This window comes from Aedes albopictus, chromosome 3 (assembly GCF_035046485.1).
Source record: "Aedes albopictus strain Foshan chromosome 3, AalbF5, whole genome shotgun sequence".
NCBI classification, from domain to species: domain Eukaryota; kingdom Metazoa; phylum Arthropoda; class Insecta; order Diptera; family Culicidae; genus Aedes; species Aedes albopictus.
The window spans coordinates 263073987-263096430 of NC_085138.1; the positions used below are offsets into that span (position 1 = coordinate 263073987).

A 22444-nucleotide genomic window follows, 5' to 3' on the forward strand; every position below is an offset into this window, starting at 1 on the left:
TGAAAACCCAGTAAACTTTTTGAAAGCCTTCAGAAACTCCCCAATGTTCCTATAGTTTCTGGATGTCTTGAAAAGATTTGAAGTTCCTCTGAAAACCTTCTTGAAAACATTCTGAAACCTCCGAAAACCACTGCCAAATTCCAAAAATGTCTCGAAATGGTTTGAAACCCAACTTATACCTCTTGAAACTCCCTTGGAAACCCCCTAAGGTTCCCTGAAATGTCTTTAATTCATCTTCAATTTTCGCTGAAAGACCCCTTAAACTTTATTGAATTCCTTGAAGTTGATATCTCTTTGGAATATTCTTGAAACGTTCTTGAAAGCTTCCAGAAACCTCCGGAATCACTTTGAAACCCCCCTGATATCATTCTAAAACTTTTTGACATGTGTGGAGCGGACCTGGTGTGATGGTTAGAACACTTGACTATCACGCCGAGGACCTGGGATCGAATCCCACTCCCGACAAACTCGCAAAATGTGAGTTCTTCCTTCGGAAGGGAAGTAAAGCGTGGGTCCCGAGATGAACTAGCCTACGGCTAAAAATCTCGTTAATACAGATAAAAAAAAAACTTTTTGACACGCCTTGAATCTTTTCTAAAACTTCTAGAAGCACCCTTGAAACCTACCAAGTCGCTGTCGATAAACTACGTAATCCCATTTTTGGTCATCTCAGACTCCCCTTCTCCCTCGTTGTCTTTTGTCCATGCAAAAAAATTGAAATTTGTATGGGCGTGAACTTTGACCAAAGTTAATTGGAAGTTTAAGTGCTTACAGTTGATTGGCCGTTCATAGTAATACACCGCCACTAGGTGGCTCTAGTTATCCTGATCACTTAGAGAGATGATGTTTTCGGCAAAGTTTTATTGTTAGTCATGGGTTTATTTATTAGATACTATAAATCCAGGGACGACTCCAGGGAAATTTCAAGAATTTCTAATGGTTGCAGTGCCGGGGAACACCACAACCGTGCGGAAACTCCCATAAAACGCTTACTTTGAAACCACTTGTAATGCCCAACCTATGAAACAACTGAAACCACTTGAAGTTTCTTGAAATCCCCCTTTAACGCAACTGCAACCCATGAAACTCACTTGAAACGCGCCAGAAATTCCTTGAAACGCGCTTAAATCCTCCAAAAACCTTTCTTAAATTCCCCAGTAATCCCCTGAAATGCTCCCCAAACCTCTTGGAATCTTTTGAAACCTTCTTGAAACTCCTTGTAACGGTCTCAACCTTCCTCCAATTACCATGACTGAAAAACTCTAAAAACCTATTAAACTCTCTGGAACGCATTGACACCTTTCTGAAACCCCTTGGAACGCTCCGGAAACACCTCTTAAATCCCTTGAAACTCTCTGTACCCCTAAAAAAATCTCAAAACCTCTTGAATGTCATTAAACGTGCCTTAAAACGCTTCTGAAACCCCATTTAACGCCCAATCAACAATGATTGCTGAATAACAGCTTATTCAGCCATTTTTTTGGGTAACACGCTTAAGAGTGGTTTATACATCTGAAAATATATTTGTTGGGAGCCCCTGAAAGCCCTCGAGACATGCCTGAATCCCCTCCGAAACACTTAAACCCCCTACCACGAGTTCCGAGTCGTTCCCTATCTCTGCCTGAAGCCCCCTGAAATGTCTCCGATAGGCTTATGAATCCCCTTGAAAGTCTCCTGGAACTCCCGGAAGCTCCTCTGAAACATCCTGAAATCATCTCAAATTCGTCTGTAACGCCCCTGAAAACCCCTGAAACTCTCTGGAACACCCTGGAGCTCCCCGAAGCTTCAAGAAACGCTCTTGAACTCCACTAAAACCCCTTAACCTCCTTGAAACCACCTGCGGCCCCTTTCAATCATTGGCTACACCAAAGATGCGTTCAACTGTTGGGTTTTAGACTACCGGCTTACGTTTTGTTTATCTTGTAGATTGATGTTTTCAGATTTTAGAAGTACATTATTGATTGAATTCCGGGTTCACCAATTTCTCCAATCTGTGAACTGTTTACGTATGGTATACATACCTAGCATAGGCCCGAATAAAGAAATTTGGTACTAAATCCAGCTGAAACTCAGTTCTATCCACAATTCACAATTCGGAAATATGGGGCCATTAGGGGAATCAGCGTTCGAGGAACTGTTGAGGAATAGTGCTGATGTGCTTTCCTTTCTTCTTTTCGCATGGGATTTCTTTTAAATTTTCGATGGATGTAAGAGTGGTAGTGAATTAGTGAGCTCGTTCCATATTGTTTCTTCATAAATTCGACCACTATTTATGTCATGCTTATTGTAAAACATTGTTATGTTTTTAGTCAGCATTATCAATCGAAAAATTTGTCACTGTTGGCGTCAGAAATTAAAAAAAACAGTTATTTTCCATTGAATGAAATTTAGAAGAAGATAAAGTCCATTAGAGGGGAATCGGTGTTCGAGGAACTGATATTCAAAGAAAAGTACCAAAGTGAATTCTTCGCTAAAGATTTTTCAAATTTTCCATGTATAAGTGGAATTGAATTGGTGAGTTCGTTCCATAATCACGAGCAGAAATAACTTCAACTCAGGCGAAAACAAGACTCGGAAAGATGAAGAAGCACGGAAGTCCATTAGATTTATGGTGATAATGGGTTTCAACCCGAGTGGAGACAAAGAACAAACCAAGGGCAAAATTGTAACAAGTTTTGCCATAATATCTCATTCTATCATTCTTATGTTATTTATGAATTACATTAGGGGGATTCACTTAAGGCGAAACTGGATCCATTTCCTCACTTTTTGGTTTTTGATTTTTTATAAAATTACGAAGCAATATTTTCAAAATCGGTTTTCGTACACATGTAGAGTATGGATCAAGGTATCTCCTGATTTTTTTCATGGTGGAAAATGTTTTTCGTTCACGCAGAAACCAGTTTTGAATAAACTTTCACAAAAAAATGGTTTCTGCAAAAATGGAAAACTTTTTCCACCACATAAAAATTCAGAAGATACCTTGATCCATTTTCTACAGGTGCACGAAAACCAATTTCAAAAACATTGCTTCGTTATTCTATTCTGCTATTCTGCTATTATCAACGCATCCCCTGGCTTTCGCCCATCTGCGTTGTCTTTTCACTAGGCAATACGTCTACCAATTGATGTTTATGGGCTTGCCGGACCAAGTCATGTAGCTAAGCCAAACACCCCACCTACAACTGTTGGGTAGGCACCATTGTCCCGCCCACTGGTCTTTTACAGCTAGTTGTAGGTGCATGTGTGCGTGTAAGTATTGGTGTATGTGTGTTAGTGTTGGTGTATTGTAGGCGCCAACTCGTTCTAATCCACTCTGATTGCTAACACCCTATTGAACCATTTCCCCTAAATCTGGTTATGTATGAAATAGAATGAGTTAAGCGCCTGTACATAATACATAGTCAGTTAATCAAACAAGGAATATTAGTATTAAAGCGAAGATACAATGGAGCAACGCCCCGAACCTCGAGAGCACAAACCCCAAGAACCAAATGACAGGCTGCGCGAAAAGTCGATCGACTGGCCACCACCAGTGAATAGCCAATCGAGCAAACCCTCCAGCACAAACCGCCACCAGCTCTCCCGAACTGCGCATAACAAATCCGAGCACAGCCCAGCTATAGCTTCACCTTAAAATCAAAATCTAGATTGCAGAGCACAATACTTCCAAAGCAACCGTGCAGCTCGTGCCGCAAATCACGCACAACACGTCACAAATAAGACAAACACTACCCCGCTCGTACAACCGAAACCGATCTAGGGTAGAGAAGGGTCTCTTTCCACTCCAACCCGGACTCAACTACACCCACAGGGTAGCGCACCCCATACACACTGCACTCATGCATCCATCACGACCCGAGCCGCCCGGTCACCTGGGTTGCTTCTACCTGCATGACCTCACCCAACCCGTAACGCAGAGTTTAAATCCCTCTCTTGCATTACAAAGCAGTCCCTCTTCCCAAAGTTTGTGCGTGGTATAAATGAGATTATAAAGCTGAAGAAATCGTCACCAACACAACCGCCAACAATGAGCACTGGTGTCGGCAGAATCAATGACGACCCCCTCAGTCCCAAACTCAATTATCCTACACTACCCAAGTAACCACAATGCTGAAGCCGTACGCACTGCACGTACGAAGTGTATACAGACCTACCCGCACCGCCTAAATAAACCACCAAGGCCAAACACAAGCGAAAAGCGGCGCCAAAACTGTTGAACCACTATTGTCCGTGCAGTTGAATCCCGGAATTTTCGACTAGCGAAGTTGGATTTTTCTCCAAATCCGTGCGTCGGACCTAACTTCGGAAGTGGTGCGCTGTATAGCAGACCAGGTTTACTATACAGCGCACCACTTCCGAAGTTAGGTCCGACGCATGGATTTGGAGAAAAATCCAACTTCGCTAGTCCAAAACTCCGATTTTCAACCAAATTGACAATACTATACCAGTACTAGGTATAATCGCAATTAAGCAATCGTAGATCCCTTCCCCGCTCCTATTCAGCCCTAACGATCCATAGCAATGCTTGTCAATATATGCACCCCACACACGCAACCCCCACAACCCAACAGTATGGTCACTTGAGTATCCCTGGGATTTTGATTACATGATGGTCAGGGATCACAGCCATCAAAACGTTCCACACTTTACCAGGGCTTGCGACCTGTAACCATCATGATTTCCGCTATGGGAAACCATGATGGCTAGCGGTGTTAAAAAAAAAAAAAAAAAAAAAAAACATTGCTTCGTTATTTTATAAAAAATCAAAAACCAAAAAAAATGGGGAAATGCTTGCAGTTTCGCCTTAACAGCGTAAACCATTGATTAATTGTTATCGTGGTTAAACAAAAAACAAAACTGAATTTAATTACAAAATATGTAATCATAACAAAATAAGTTCTTCTGAGCATCCCAAGTAAAACAACATTCCAATGTCAAATTTTGCAATCATAACTCATTTTATTATTGAATAACGTGAGAAGATCACATTTTGTCATTGAAAATGAATAACAGCTGTATGCCAAAAATTGTTATTGTTATTCTGGGAATAAGAGCTAAAAGAACAACAATAATAACTGACTTTGTATAATAACATTTTTTTATACTATAAGATCGAACCAAAGACAAAACATTTCTAAAACAAAATTACAGTTTCAATCATCAGAACAAAATTTACAATAATAATGATCTTTTCTAAATAACTTATTTCATATTCTCTTTGTTCTCAATAACTCGAAAATAACTAATTCAGTTATTCATCCTTAAAAAAAAGGTTGTCTTTCGTTTGCTCTTATATAAAGATAAAATTAGTAATTGCCTATTGATTTATTTTACGGTACAAAGTCAAGTATTGTTTTTATTTTTTTTGCTCTTATTCTCAACAAACCAATAACAAAATTTGCTATTCAGTTATTCATTTTTAATGTCAAAATTTGATCTTCTTTTGTTATTTTCTTATGCCCGGGAATAGAAGACATCCTTATCACGTTCACAGTATTGCTCAGCATATTTTGAACGCATAAATCAGCCCAACAGTTTTTATAGATATGGGGCACTGAAGTTAGACTGACACAAATTTCGATTTTCTCTAATGTCACCCCCCTCCCCCTCGGAAAATTTTGGTCGGAATTCGACAGGGGGAATTCGAGGGGGGACACAAATAAATTATTCATATATTTAAAAATTTTGAACTGAAATTAGAGTTGTCGATTCTGCCTAATTGTTTGGGCAATTTTTCATGAAATGCATTTATTATTTATTATCCCCCCCCTTGACGAGTCAACGAGCAAAGCGACAAAAGAAGAAAATGAGATCGCTAAAAATTCAAGTTGTGGTTTTTGAAAAAAAATGTTGTCTATCTAATTGGAATTCCAGTTTTAAAACTAGTTATTTTCAATTATTTTACTTTCTTTTAAGAATATAAAAAAGAAATACTGTAGAATTCATACTTGACAATTTATCAAATTATTGCAGTCAGTTAGTAGTGGTCTACTAGTTTCGACGGCTAACCTTCCCATTTCATCCGTAATAAATATTTTTCTCGCTTTCTTTTACAGCATTATCACCACCAGTGGAACGACGGCTACCGTTACCGGAGGTCATCCAGCAGTGAAGAAACACGAAGTCATAAGTGAGTAAGACGAGACGCGTACCGGGAATCGGTTAATTAGTAGCTTTTCAACTGGTGGCATTATATTAGTCGGTCTGGTAGCATACCTTTTTTTAACCATAACGTTGTAAAAAGCTAATGGAAAGGTGTTAGAGTGAGACAGTCGATGGTTTTGGGATATTTTGTTAGATAACTAGTAATTAGCACTTGTTTAGTATTGGGTTACGATACGCACAAGTTCAATATTTTTATTAGTTCCAATCTTAGAGTTTCAACACTATGACCAAAACTGTGTAAAACAACAAAAGGAGTCTTTTCCTAATGCTCTCTAAAATGCTTCGCAGCTGCATAGATTGTCAAACAAATTCGATATAGGGTCTTGTACCATTTGGGCAGGTGTACCTATTTTGGGAACTTGCCGCTATAACTAAGTCAATTTCAAACCGATTGATTTGAATTTTTGTATAGAATTAGGCACGTACAGTATCTAACTCTGTACAAAAAATCAAATCAATCGGTTTGACATTGTCTTAGTTATAGCAGCAGGTGGCCCAAAATAGGTACACCTGCCCAAATGGTGCAAACCCCATTTGGCGTAATTTTCCCAACTTGCACGAATAATAAATGTCTTATCGCCTATCCGCTTCAATTGTCTGCACAGGCTCACCAGAGCCGTGTGCAGAGTGAAATTTATCGGACAAGAATAATGAGAGCAAAAGTACGAATGGGCGCTGCTCTGCTTTTTATCGTCGTTCTTTCAGGCAGCACTCCGCTCAATCGAGCTGCTATCGATTTTCTATCGGCGGCGGCGGAGCGGACAATTTGCAGAACCGATATATAAAACGTGAACAAAAGGATAAAGGTGGCAGTTTAGTTAGCAAAGTTGGTAGTTTTTGCTTTGTGTTCCGAAGGGAAGACAGTTTTGCGAGCTCCATTCAAGTCAGTATCATAAATATTTAAACCAGAATCTGGTTGCATGATATATAGTTAGTATCCCACTGCTAAGTCGTCTGTCTCGTTCCCTCGCATAGTTGCATAGCTCTCAACGTTATTAAAATTTCAAACTAGCCAGCAGTAGACTCCTGCTTTTATGTGGCGGTTGTATTTCAATGGATTTTTCGTTTTTTTTTTCTTTCCTCTAACACAAAACGCTATCTCACCTAACTACGGAAACGGAAACACTTTGTAAATACATCACATAAAATCGCAATCAACACGCAAATATGTGCAACGCATCATCAGATCAATCTAACTCCGCCCTAGCGAACGGAATCATCGACTCCAAAACCAAGACCATCCTGACCACCAGCGGGAATGCGGCGTTCATGTCTCCTCTGGGGCCGATTCAGCTGACGGCCGAGGAATGCAACGATATTCTGATGAAGCGGGCTGCGGCCGCCGTTGCTGCCAACAATCAACATGCCATCACGACCAACACCAACGACCACCATGCCGGTATGTTGCTCACGGAAGAATGTGTTGTAAAAAATGATGTTGATCCGTGTTTTTCAAAAAATCATTCAGCAATCGCCGTTCAAGTACAGAAAGTTATTCAGGGTTTGGAGGAAGCAGACGAGGATACCACAGCCACCACACACCAGCTGAAGATCGAACCTACGTTGAGCATTTCACCTAAACTGGAGGCGGTAGAAATCGATTATGTAAGATATTCACAGGGTGTTAAATTTCCTAACAATCACCTGATTCAAAACTTTTTTTTCTCCTCAGAATGAATATGTCCACGACTCGGATACGCCCACGCCGAACGTGGTTCCCAAGGAGCGTCCCTACTCGTGCGATCAGTGCGGAAAGTCCTTCCTGTTGAAGCATCATCTTACGACACATGCTCGTGTCCATACTGGTAAGCTTTAGGATTGCATGGTTACAACAGAAAGTCAGCTTATTTGTTCTGGTCAGGCCTTAATTCTAAGTTTTGCGATTGATCTTGACCAGCACAGATTAACTTCAAGTTTTTGTTTTTCTCATTTTGAAGAAAGGCGGTTCTTAATTAAATTATTAAGAAATTGTTATTTAAGAATAATTTAGAAAAGCATATTTAAGAAATTGTTTTTGGAATGTAAGGAGGAGAAACAATAATTTTTTGTTCTATCTTATACTGTAGGTGAACGACCACACGTGTGCGTGCACTGCGGCAAGGATTTCGCCCACAAGCACTGTTTGAACACCCATCTGCTGCTGCATTCGACCGATCGTCCTTACCAGTGCCAGGAGTGTAAAAAGAGTTTCACACTGAAGCATCACTTGCTGACACATTCACGAGTTCACAGCCGGGAGCGGCCGTTCGTGTGCCAGGAATGTGGCCGATCGTTCCCGCTCAAGCGTCACCTAGTGACCCACAGCAAGTTCCACGCCGGAGAGCGTCCCTACGTGTGCGAGGATTGCGGTGAAAGTTTTGCCCAGAAGGAACACCTAGTGATGCATTCGCGTTTCCACGGTTCGTTGAATCCGTTCGTTTGTCCGGACTGTGGTGCCACCTTCCCGCGCAAATTCCAGCTGGTAAATCACGGTAAACTGCACGGACGCATTCCGCATTCGTGTACCCTGTGCGGAAAGGAATTCCTTCAGAAGCGAACACTGGCGGCTCACATGAGGTATGTATTCCGCTTATATCCTCCTTGCGAAGTTTGTCCTGAATGCAGATGTATGATTTAATACCCTTTTTTCACTTCAGAATCCACACCGGAGACCAACCATTCCCGTGTATTGCCTGTGGCGAAGGTTTCCGCACCAAGTCCGAGCTGAACGCCCACAATCGGTTGACCCATGGCGGAGTGAATCCGAATTCGTCCAACACCACGATAATCACAACCAACAGCGTAGTCACGACCAACGCTCAGACCCAGCAGGCCCAACAACAGCAGCAGCAACAAGTTCAGCAAGCCCAGGCTCAACAACAGCAGCAGCAGCAACAACAGCAACAACAACAACAGCAACACCAGCAGCAACAGCAACACATCGAAGTTCAGCAGATTCAGCACCACCAGGGACAGCAAACCGTCCAGGATGTTAACACCGGTAACATCATCACCACTATTGCCGCCAGTCAAAGTTCGCCGGAAACGTCCCCGCGGCCACAGTATGCCTGCCGGGAGTGCGGCAGTGCCTTCAATAGTCGCGAAGCACTTGCCCTCCATCTGCGTCTGCACACCGGCGACAAGAGCTTAATGACGGATCTGTGTGCCCTTACCGCTGCCATTCCCGGCCATTTGTTCCCAGCTGTTAATCAAGGTATTGATTTGTTTTTATGATAATTATTTGTAATTTTTAGGTACGCTTTTCATTTTATTTCGATAACATTCACTTGTATTCATCTGTTTGAATCATTTTAGTACGGTGACTAAATTTTATGTTTTGGCAAGTTTTAGAAAATCAAGCATCTCATTTTCGATTTTTTCCCGGTTTTACTGGCGCAATCTTGTGTCGCACATCATTGATAGTTGTATTAATCCTCCGCATATCATTCCGATCCATGCTTTCCTGCACTTCGGCAATCACAATCTCTTCGTGCTACCGTTTCTCTTCTGCTCTTGCGATCACTGCTTTGGGGAGTCGGATACCGACTAATCCTGCCCCCGACATTCTTTTCATCCTGGATCCGATTTAACTAATTTCAATATACTTAATTCACGATATTTGTTTGATATGCAAACATTGCCATGTACAAATTTAAAATTAAGTCACTGGATACAGCTCATCATTTTAATTTTGCGACGCTAGTATTATAGTAGAACTGGTATATAACATTAACTGTGTATAATATAAAAACCATCATTCTCATGATTTCTTGTTTCTTTTCTCAATTTTCATGTTACTCTATCCAACAATATTACCCGTTTGTGCTTCCTGAACCGCTTCTTATTTTGCCCACGCACCTAACACCACTACCACCATAAACCCCCTAAACAACAACGTGAACAATCTAAAACATTCTAATAACCATTAGAATATTCATTAATAGGAGGTGGCACTACCGTTGTAAGCGCAAATCCTGTAATGTCATCATCTCCCGTTCCAGTACAAATTATAACATCCTCCGGTCAAGTGGTACAGCAAACGTTGCAACCACAGAGCCCGCCCCAACAGCAGGTTCAAGTACAGCACCAACAGGCACAGCAACAGGTTCAACACCAACAGCCTCAACAGCAGGTACAGGTCGTTCAGCAGCCTGCGCAGGTCCAGCAGGTGCAACAACAGCACACTGTCGTGGTTGCACAGGCGAAACCAAAATCCCACTACTGCGGCCACTGCGGCAAGGGCTTCGCGGCTAAGCACGGCCTACTGTTGCACAACCGACGCCATCCGAACGGAGGCTGCACCGTCCGAACACACGTTTGCGAGTGCGGAAAGGCCTTCTTCCAGAAGAACCACCTCATGCTGCATCAACGGCAGCATCTCGAGCAGAATCAACGAACTGGTCAGGGCCAGGCGCAGGCGCAGGCTCAACAGGGACAGCCCCAACAGCAACAGCAGCTGGTTGTTGTGAGTAGTCACCTTGGATTTTAGAGTTACTCACTCTTATTCCTAACGCTCGCAATCTCCCCCTTTCAGATACAGCAAACCAACCAGGATGCTCTGGTCCAGCAACAGCAGCAGCAAGCCGCCCAACAGCAAGCACAACAGCAGGCCCAGCAGCACCAGCTGCAGCAGCAAGCACAGCAGCAGGCACAACAGCAAGTCGTACAACAGCAGGCCCAGCAAAGCCAAGCCCAGAACAATCAACAGCAGCATACGATGCGCAACCTGGTCATTGCCAACCAGCCCGTGCAGGTACAATATGTAAAGTCACTTTAAGCTTCTCTACTAAAGGGTGGAGTGTGATTGTTTAATGCTAAAAGAGGATACAAAACGGCCGAAGTGTCACGCCAGTTTGGTGAACGAGGGTAATGCTTCTGTCTGTTTCCCCGAATGCGACGATATTGCTGGGAAATATACGTTCCAGCATATCTCTCTCACTCGTTTGGGTACAGGTTTTTGCCCACCTTAGGACAAATTGGTACGACTTTCTGCTACTTTGAGCACCAAAGCATGCTTCCGTAGACAATGGTTGATAGCTTTTGGGCGGGGGATGCAAACACCGAAAACCTCGGGTAAATTAGAAAGTTTTATCAGTTTTTTTTTAATTTTCAAAGTTTATTTTCGTATAGGGATTTCCCGCTAATTTGTGTTGAAAGTTGAGGAAAGAATGACCAAAAATTAGTTGATAATAAAATAAGTAATTGAAAAATGTGGAACCGTTTTTGTTTTGTTAACATCTGGAAGCATCTTGACTCGATAGTTTAGCTTCGCTAAGCTTTTAATGACGTATGTCAAGACAGTTAGGAAAAGAAAAAAAAAGTTAGTATTTTATTTGCGATTACATTCGTCTTGTTGATTATTCTTGATTATTGCTGTCTCTTTTTAAAAATGCACAAACGCCTCTTCCACGGTTCGACGGTCAATTTTCGATGATATCGATATCGTCCGCAAATCTAAGGTTCGTTCGCTTATTACGTAACGCTAAAAAAGAAGAGAGGGGGGTCTAGGTACCGTTGTGTTAATTCATTCAGAAATTCAAAATTCTCCATACAAAAGTTGTTACGTGGAGGAGGGGATCTAAAATAGGGGAATTTTGCGTTGTGTAATATGTGAATGAGCCCCTAGAAGCATGTGCGGCTGTGCACTGAAAGGCGGCTTGCGGTAATGACAAGCATAACAATGTTTTTAAATTTACCATGGCAAAACATGATCATCGACCATCTAACGCTTCTTGTGTGCGTTTTATTTCTTCTCACATCAACCGGTTCGATAGTCGAGTGGTAGCGTGCGAGCCTGGTGATGTCAAGGTTCTTGGTTCGAATCCGGTTGCCAAAAAAAACTTTTTTTTAATTGAAAATCGAGTCCATGGTAAAATTGAAAACATAATTCTGTTGAATTAAAACGAAAATCAGTCTGCACAAATTTAGTGGCGTTGTGTATTTAAATTGACCCTCAGAATAGTAATTTTCACCGCAAGCCGCCGTTCAGTGTGGTATCGCTTCTTGGTACACCAGCTCTCCTAAACCTAACTGTTCCTTCAAGAACAATATTTATTGAACAACATGTTCGACAACGTTTTATCCTGCTTCAATCCATCAAAGGTTACGAACGGCGTCAAAATCTCATTCGCAACATGTGCACTCGATTTCGATCCATCAGGCGTTTCAGGAATCAGACCAAACGGTTACGTCGGAAAACCCTGGTCTATTATTATCTATCATACTGCTTCGAAATTAACAAACAGATGCTAAATCTGTAAGTAGGTAGTACTCCCACAATTTATTTAGGATTTGTGGCAGAGTAATCATTTGATTTACGAATACTAACCTAGTATTCGCCGTTAAAAGGACTCCTGAAGTGTTTTGTGCGGCGCAGTATCATAACGTTCGTGGCTATAATGTCCCAGGACTTTATGGCACAATTTTCCGGGGCATAACGTCCAAACAAGCAGCTATGTCACGAACTCCAAGGAATGAAGGCACATAGGATATTATGACGCATCCAAACTTTTGGACATTATTTCGCGAAATAAAACGCGACTTAACGACCGGGACAGTATGGCCTCGGACGTTATGATCCGGCCTCGTTTTGTGCAGCTGCTCATTACCGTGGCTGAAAAAGTCTGTCGGGATTTCTTTTTCAGCAGATCTCAGTTCCTTGATAACCTTTTTAACCTCATCTAGCGTCATGGGCTTCGCAGTATGTCCATCGTCGTTGATGTTCGTCGATGCGCTAACATTATCCTCATTCCACAGTCCCGAAGTGCTTCAACACCTGGCGTTTACCATAGTTTTATCTGTCAGCAAACTATCTTTACGGCCATTGCACATCACGGAAAACGTTTTTCTTCGAACGCCATTGATAGTTTTGTAAAATTTTCGCATATCATTTTGTTCCATAGTGTTTTGCCTATTTAGTAATGACACTTTCTTCGGATCTGGTACGTTTGGCATAATGACGTTTGTCATAAAATAATTTTAGTACTAAATGAACCACATACTTAAAGTCAAATAATTTTATTTATTTTATTTTATTTTATTGATGCACAAGGGGGTCATAGGGCCAAGTCTCCAATGCAAGTCCGAGAACTTGCATTGTCCATAATACACCGTTGAATTTGGGAGTAGGCATAGCAACCTCTTTAGCTCTGCGGCTTTTAAGTTTTGCGTGGCCTTAAGGATTGGGAAAGGTGGGAAATCGATGTGGTGTATTGAGCTGTAAGAGAATGTGTTGTTAGTTAAATGGTCAACGTAATTTACCTTTGAGTCGCTTGTTTGGGGTAAGCGTTTTGAACATTGCAACTCAACTTCAAAACAAAACCAGTAATACTGGTTGTGTTTCTAAGTTGAGTTGCTCTTTCCTGTTTTCGTTCGATCGTGTTGTTTTTTTGTGATAAGCAAATGTGGTTAAATTTTGGGTTTGTTCTTGAAATGCTGCTTTTCCTCATCGCCATTCCCATCGAAATACGATAAGCCTGTCATTTTGCTGTCTGTGGTTTCTAGCAAACCGTCTTCGTAGTTAAACTTCACCATCTCCTGCTGATTTGGCTCTGTCATTGACAATGTCATTTCAATATTCCAACGAACATCCTCTCATAGCCACATCTTGTCTACAGCTGGCCTTCAACTTTTTCCCGGGATTTTGTAGATTAGTGCTTTAGGCATGCACTTCCTGGCACTTTGGAGCACGGCTTAGACATGGCTGAGTACAAACAATGCTTATCTCCAGCGATAATTTTTACCAGCATCGCACCACCGTCGTACCAGTCGTACTGCATTACTTCCATTTTCCACTGCTATCACTCATGGTACTCAGATACATGAAAATATATAAAAAATGTTAGTAGCGCTTTTGGTGATACTTTCACGACGGCCATTCAGAATGGTTCAACGGATGCAGATGAGAAGATCATCCCTGCTGGCTAGCAGCGTTCATCAAACTCAGTTGAAGATGAAACTTAAAATATACGAACACGAAGTGCAACAAATAGGCGAACGCGATTATTATAAGAAAAAAAAAAAGAATGATCTTCCATCCGATCTTCAAGTGATCCTCACAAGCAACATCTTTCGTTCAGGCACTTTTGGATGTCCGTATGCAACTTGTTCTCACAAGAAATCTGCCTCAACCAAGTTGGCAGAACGCGCCCATACCCCTTTCTGAACCGAAGGGCAGGGACATACATAAAGTCAAATAAGAAAAAAAATCACTAGAAGGATAATACATTATAGTGCATTCATTTTTCTGAATCTAATTTGCAGACATGAAGGATTTGCTGGAAAGAATTATTACCGGAATCTAGATTGCTTGTATCGATAAAGAACAGCTTATATACAAAAGAAGGTACATTCCCCTTCCGGAAAAAAATCAAATTCATGGAAGCAAAAGGTTATTTCGAAAATAAGAGATCTAAAATAATGCACCACTAACAAGTTTGCCTTCTTTCCATTGAAGGTTGTTCTTTAATTATTCTCCAGAGGGAAAATATATTTCACATAGTATTTATGCCAAACGTCCTTTATGCCAAACGTCCTTTATGCCAAATGTCCTTTATGCCAAATGTCCTTATGCCAAACGGCCTTATGCCAAACGTACCAGACGGGAGCGAGACATTTGGCATCAAGTCATTTGGCATAATGTTACTTGGCATAAAGACATTTGGCATAACGGTCATTTCGACACTGATTTTTCTTTAGGGCCTAACTGACATTTCCGAATTCTCTTCATCGATGCTCTCTTTGTGTTATTAAAGAATGTATATTAAGCTTGCCAAAGTTTTTTTTTGTTGAAATGCGAAGAAGACGACTACATCTTGCTATAGAAACAAAAACTTGCTATAGACACAAAAAGAATAATGATTTTGTTTGTTTTGATCATGTTATTTGCGAAAGAGAGAGTCGACGAAGAGAAATCGATCAAGTCAGTTTGGCCCTTATGAAAAATCATTGTCGATTTGGCATAATGACCATTTGGCATAATCGAAATGCAACCTTCTTTATTATGCCAAGTGTCTGTTGTAACAGCCCTGCATTTAGTATAACGGCCATTTGGCATAATGAACACTAGCCATAACAAAGTAGGTTGCATTTCGATTATGCCAAATGTCTATTGTGTCAAATTTCTCGCTCCTGGGGACGAGATAGCCTTGCATTACAAAATAAGACACTTTCAAATACTACGGGAACAAACAAACGACTTTCTAGGTATGTAGTTAAAAAATACCCTAAACCCCCCCCCCCCCCCCCCCCCGTGGCTACGCCAGTGATGTGTGAGTACGTTGTATTCGCGGCATTTTTGCAACACCTCTGGCAGATGACGAACATCCGGTCCGTTGTAGCACGTTCACCCACGCACGTCTGGTAAACTACTTCAGAAGGATTATGTTCTGTCCTTTCTATCCAAGGCTTTGTCTGGAGGTTTCAGCGCTATTCAGCGACCGGCTGAAAACTGAAAATATAGGTATTTCTGCATAACGGATGATTTCTGCAGCAACAACTGCGAATCTTCGCAACAGGTGCAGTATACTAATCGACAATCGTATGGTGGTTAATCCGATAATGCGAGGAGGAAGAAACCACATTTTGCTTTAACTACGAACTTTGAAGCGCTATTCTAGTGAAGGATTTGGGAGCAGTTCTGAAATCTCTTGTAATGCGTCTTACACACGCATTGGCCTTCATTTTTTTTCAATAATATTAGACTTTACTAGTTTAGTCTAGTCAAGTTTAGTCTAGTCTAGTCTAGTCTACACATACACTACACAGCTATTCGTTGAAAGAATGCTGGAAAATGGTAGGATCGATGATTTCTACCATTTTTTGGTCTTAATTAATGTTTGTAGTAGGTACCTCGGAAATGCATTACAAGCATTAAAGCAATCAGGCCTACTGTGCAGCGTTACTGATATTACATTAAGGTTGAAGGATTCATCATTGATATCATCGTCATCATTGAAATTTCGAAAGCAGTTTTCTCGGTCAAAACACAAAAGTTCATTATGAAAATGTATTGACTGTGTTCCAGACGGAGAATGAAATGCAGTGAATACATTTTCTATATAAACATTTATGCTTTGAAAGAGAAAACTGCTTTCTAAATTTCAATGATGACGGCAAAATCATTGACGAATCCTTCAACCTTAAAACCTACCCACCGGAGCAGATTTGGTGTAATGGTTAGAACACGTGACTATCACGCCGAGGACCTGGGATCGAATTCCACTCTCGACAAACTCACAAAATGTGAGTTCTTCGTTCGCAAGGGAAATAAAGCGTGGGTCCCGAGATGAACTAGCATAGGGCTAAAAATCTCGTTAATACAGATAAAAAATACCTTAAAACCATTGGGTGGGAATATAATATACTCCCATAGATTTTTTTTTATAAATCTGGGTGGTTGGTTTGACATATTATGTCGAATCGACCACCCAGATTTATAAAAAATGCAACGTACGTGAAAATCGATGGGAGTGACGTTGCTAAGAAGGTTAATGTCACTCCTTGGTCCTTGGACAGGGGCTGTTATGCCTATGCTTAAGCTCATTTACTCGCTTTCTGAAACGAAACAAAATTTTATCACAGTGACGTCACAATTTATGAATCGGCAAAAATGACCACAGTTTATGGATCACTCATTTGATCAACACGGTGATTCATAAATAGTGTACAAAATTAAGGTGATTCATCGGTGTGAAGTCTTGTCCTCAAATCTACCTGTTCATCAAATTCAAATACTTGAATTTTCCTAAAAAAAATGGTTTGTACTTTGTAGAAAATGGCGAGAATAGTCGTTTCCTTCCATTTTCAATTTGATCCTGCTTCTGTATTCTCCGCAAATGCAAGTTTCAGGGTCGTTGAACAGGTAAAACGTAAGGTTACGGTACGCCACTGAATATAACAGCCTGAAACGATCTCACCAATTTATCCGTATACGATAATTATTTGCAGACGCTGTTACTGTGGTTACGTTCCAGCAGTTCTGCTTCAATTCCCTATTTTGATTAGAATGAATTCAGAAGAACTATACATGATAAGGGAACCGTTACCCTATGCACTTGAAATACAGGGAGATGGTAATGATACCGATCGTTTCCGATCAAAAGCTTCTATGTGGGATCAGAATGCAAGTAATAAAATATTTTAACCTAAATAGGATCACAGTGGCATTAGTAATCTCACGCTCCGAAATTCATTCCTTTTCGAAAATAAAGCGATTTCCGCACCGATTGATTCCGTGCAGTTTATGATTATTCGTGCTCAAAAAATACAAAAATAAGAAACAAACTAAACTGTGCTGCAATCAGTGCAATCCTCGTCTTTTGTATGATGCAATTGGGAGCAATCTGCTGAACAGATGGAACAGCCTCCCTATATGGTTTTTAATAAGTTATTTGAAACGAACTCACCAGGTTAGTTCATCCACCGCTCCGAAGTAACATATAACATGTAACCAATCGAACAGATTCAGAATTACCAATGCACAATTTATATTTAATTGAGAAATGCCTGCTTAGTTTTGACCAAGAAAGAAAGATATTAGGAAACCAGGGTGTTGAAAAATAACCAGGATTCAAAGTGAAGATGGACTTTTCCATTTTTTCATTCGTCTTTCGCCGCATTCATTATCAGCTGAATGCTTCTATATTCTCATTCATTTCTCCGTCGAGAGTATTTTCTTACACATAGGGTGCCTGTACCAGTTATCGCACTACCTAAGGAAAACTATTTCTACAAAAATAAGAAGAAAAACCAATCGAATTTTATTTTGATGCTTCAGTGTAGAATATCACTTTGATTGTACTCTTTGATAATGAAAATTTTCAATTCTGATTGAGAGAGGTATCTTCAGTAAGAATAAGATAATAAAAGTTCAGCGTAGAAGACGGTTTGAAAATCACACAACAAAAGAAGTTTATGGGAACAGTTGATCAGTGAGGTATTGTCAGGCACCACTGTATGCTAGGAATCTATCAATCATTTGTAGAATTTGCAACTCAGTAACTAAAGCGATGCCGATTGAACACGTATCTAAAAGCATGCCCATAACGTACCGATGTCAACGAACAACGAAAAAAACTAACATTACTTTTTCCCGGTTATCCGTTGTTTCATCAACAGGTGCAGGTCCTGGAGAGCAACACCGCCCAGGTCATCAAGTACGAAATCATTCACGACTCATCAAGGAATTCGAACGTCGAGTGAGAGGAGGCTATGCTCCGTATAACGAAACCGGACGGTACGGAGGAAATGAAAAAAGTATTCATACTGAAAAATGAGGTGGGATGAAATATGCTGAATACTGCTGGCACGACGGCTGGGGCGGGTTCTGCTGGAGCTGGTAATAGTGCGGTTGCTACGGTAACGGCTAGTGGTGCAACTTCATCTCTGGTGATGTCAACAGCATCGGCGGCCATGGCACAGCAAGCCATGGCCATCGCTCCCGGCACCAGCGGGGGAGGTTTCATTATTCATCATCCCTCGGGTGCCGTCATTACCCAGCAACCACAGCAACTTGCCCAGCCTACTACGCACCATCAACAGCAGACGGCCACCGGCGTCGTAGATATCGAGGACAAAAGTGGAATTATTGTAAATATAGATCACAATCAGCAACAGCAACACCATCAGCACCATCACCAACCACAACCACACTCGCAACAGATAGTAATGGGAGAGATTATGGATTACAAGGATGCATCTTTGATCGGTACAGTACCAGGGGGAGGAGGACCAGGGGCCCCAAATGGAGATAATCATCACAACTATGCGTCTGCCAATGCAATCGTTGTCAGTGAAAGCGGTGATTATCATCAGCATATCTACCAGCAACAACGAATAGTTCAACAACAGCAATCAACGGTCGCAGCAGGCGGTGGCCCCATCGAGTACCAACCGGTGCGGCATCCGGACATCAACAGTATGATTAAACATGAAGTCTTGTAATTCGGTTTCTTCTTGATTTCTTCGCCCTAAGTGGCAATTGTAATCATGCAAAGCGTAAATGTATAAAATTGCCCTTCTATTTTGATACAAACTATATTCTTACGTTGACCAGCAAGGATCACGAAAGGCGCAAGGATGACCAATTGAATAATGGACTTTCCGTAAAATTATGATTTTCAAAAGGAAAGCGGCTAATTTTAAGCGAAAATTGGATGTACAACACTACTTTTGTACAAAAAAAATCTGATCATATGGTTTAATTTATAGCATTTTTTCCTTCTATTAGGAACAATACGGTTATTAAAGTGTAACTAATTTTCTTCAAACCTTGAGAAAGTATAATTTAAGCCAGTGAGCTGAAAAGTGAACATTGTTTCGCTAGAGTATAAACTAGAATTTCACTTTGCGTTACTTATAACGAGAGTTTTAATATGTGTTGCAGGTTTTCCTTCAATTACTACAAATATCGTGTAAATAAAAAAAAACAATCGGTATGACGAGAGGAAATATTTTCTACAGATGTTCTACCATATTAAGCAACAAAACAGCTATACATAATGGGGAAGGCGAAAAAAAAAACATGTTGAGCGTATTTTTATCGTAGCGATAGAAAGTAGGCACATAATTTTTGTTAAGAGAAATGTAAAACGAAAATGATCAATAAAAAAACGGGAGAAAGAATCAAATTGTAAAAATATACAAATGTTTACAAATCGCGCTCATAATGCGAAAGGATCAAAGAAAAATATCCATAGAAAATACCTTACAAAAGCTGTTCTCGTTGAATCTAAGCTGACATTCACACATTTTCAAGGATTGCACTGTGGGAAAAAATAGGTATAAAACGCGAATAAATTCAATATCTCTGCTCGGAATGGATGGATTCGAATGAATTTTTGACACAAACTGCAAAAAAAACTCTACAGTTTCAGATAAGGAGGGTGTCATTCACCGCCCGATGCTGGAAATCGGTGTATTGAGCTCGTTTTACCCCGCGATCTCTTTTTCACACCTTTTTGAGAAAATCCTCATCTATTTCAGACTGACGTGCAAAATTAATGCCTTATTTAACTCGTATTTGTGTAGAAACTTCTATTGTATCGGCAATTTGACATAAGATTGCTCCTTCTCTTGTCGATTGCATTTCACTCCGGGTGGAGATGCATGTGAAAATTTAAAGAAAAAGGGGATATCGGGGTTATTTGAAGATATTTCAATTTTAGGGCCGTGCGGTGAGCTAAACTAGCTCCATTCGATACTACGGAAGTTTTAACACAAACATGAATCAAATAAATCATTTATTTTGCACTTCAGGATTTTTCCAAAAAGGTGAAAAAGAGAGAGAGTGGGATAAAACGGGCCCGATACACTGATTTCCAGCATCGTGCGGCGAATGACCCCCTCCTTATCCGAAACTGTAGAGTTTTTTGCAGTTTGTGTCAAAATTTCATTCGAATCCATCCACTACGAGCAGAGATATTGAATTTATTCGCGTTTTATATCTATTTTTTCCCATTGTGGATTGTACTAGAATTGTATTGTGAAAAGTTGTAAATCTCGTTTTGGGTCCCTCAAATCGATGGGCCCCTTTCTTCCAAAATGGTTTAACACGCGAATAATTTGAAATTCAGATAGGTACTTTTATGTGTTTCTCAACTTCAAAATTTAAAATAGCAATTAATGTAGTAACACTTCAAGGAGCTCCATTACCAATTACTTCAAAAATATCTTCAGAAATTTTCCTGGGTGAGTTTTATCAGAAGCGTGTGATTTTCAAAGGGTTCATCGATTTGAGCATTTCAAAATCCCATTTTCAAAACCCTGACAGCCGAACAGAGCAAATGCAGCTTAATTTCAGCGGAACAGCTTACAGGACAATGCAGCGACGATTGATGACAACCAGTAACAAAGAAATCCTAACGTAACAAACACACACATTTGTTTTGCGGCCATATTTTTCCCTGTTTTCTGACGAAAGGTACAGTATGCTCGGTACCATTTCGCTATTACAAACAAACATGCGCTTACGGTTAACGAAAGATACAATAAAACAGAGCAAACCCACACTGTGCACACAGTCATTTTATGTTGTGGTTCTTCATTTCGACTTTACGTTATCATCTAAGTTAGGAAGTAAAATCAGAATCATTTAATGCGAGAGTTGATACAGAAATCTGTCGATTCTTAAAAAGAAATGCAATCGATCCGCATGGGAAGTACTTTTAGTTGGGAAGGATTGTCAGTAGCTGGCATTTTTGGGATGTCTTGTGTTGAATTTCAGGAGTCCTTACACTCTGTAAACAACAACAGCTTATAAAGCTGTAAACGATTTTTGACGACGAGGTAAGGACAGAAACGAAATGTGTAAATGTTGTATTGTCGAAACAAAAAAAAATCTAACATGATGTTAAGCAGTCACTAATGTAGAAATGGAACAAAACACGCGCGAGTGCACAGTGTCTCAAAGTATGTACGGCAGTAAGCCCTGTATGTTTAGGCAGAAGTTTACTATTATTATTATGTAAATCGCAGAAAGAGCAGATGTGTGAATAATAAATATTTTAATATTCATAATTGTGGCGTCATCTTTTGTTTACTTTGAAAGAATTTCATTTGCCTCGGTTATTCCCATTTAGGAATGTTTCTTTGGTCCAGTCATTTTAAGGCCAGAAATTTATCCGTCTACGTCTACAGGGTCAACGTTCCCTCGAATAACTGACTAACTGCAATTTGATACAGCAAAACATTGTATTCCTTATTCTTCTTCTTGGCGTAACATCTCTACTAGGAACTAGAACTTATATGACTGGGTTCTATAACATTCCCCTGAAAAAAAAAAAAACTAACCAGCATTCCATTTCCCAGCAAATAATGTTGTTATTATTTCACTAAGTTCTCGCTTATTATTCACCATAACCTGAGTGGTCGCTTTAGAGATCACTGCTGGATGGGGCTGATATCTGGTCACTACAGTCGCCACTGAGTTGTTCAGGTGATGCGTGGGGACCTGATATTCACGGCATTTCTGGAGGATTTGCCATACGATAAAGATCTGGCTCGTTGTCAATCGGCCATCGAGGAAGTCAGTTGATAATTTCCCACAAACTCTTTCTCGGACAATACCAACATCAAAGCTACTTTCCCACACAAACTACTGTATACGCAGCATCCAAATGTGTTCATGTTATCATAAGACATATAGGATATGAGTGCCATTAATAATCTCACGCTCCCATATTCATCCTATTCTAAAACAAGCGATTACGACATCGATTGTTTCCATTCTTTATGTTTTCATGCGTGCTCACTTCTAACAAAAAATACACAAATAAGAAACAAAACAAACAGCGCTTCA

General features: G+C 40.5%; 1 protein-coding gene across 11 annotated transcripts in view; it reads left to right on the top strand.

Moving 5' to 3' along the window:
• LOC109417180 (zinc finger protein 665) overlaps positions 1-21663 on the top strand; it is an 83671-nt gene extending 62008 nt beyond the window's left edge. For 6 of the 11 annotated variants that reach the window (XM_062860544.1, XM_062860538.1, XM_062860540.1 and 3 more), the window contains exons 4-12: positions 6060-6133; positions 7355-7567; positions 7637-7773; positions 7841-7973; positions 8235-8724; positions 8805-9361; positions 10077-10612; positions 10682-10909; positions 18265-21663. In XM_062860544.1, coding sequence (XP_062716528.1) covers positions 6060-6133; positions 7355-7567; positions 7637-7773; positions 7841-7973; positions 8235-8724; positions 8805-9361; positions 10077-10612; positions 10682-10909; positions 18265-18348 — 2452 coding nt within the window. In that variant the 3' untranslated portion in view covers positions 18349-21663. The remainder of the gene's footprint in view (positions 1-6059; positions 6134-7354; positions 7568-7636; positions 7774-7840; positions 7974-8234; positions 8725-8804; positions 9362-10076; positions 10613-10681; positions 10910-18264) is intronic. The other 5 variants (XM_062860543.1, XM_062860545.1, XM_062860547.1 and 2 more) reach the window with 5 other exon arrangements.
• The last annotated feature ends 781 nt before the right edge of the window (positions 21664-22444 follow it).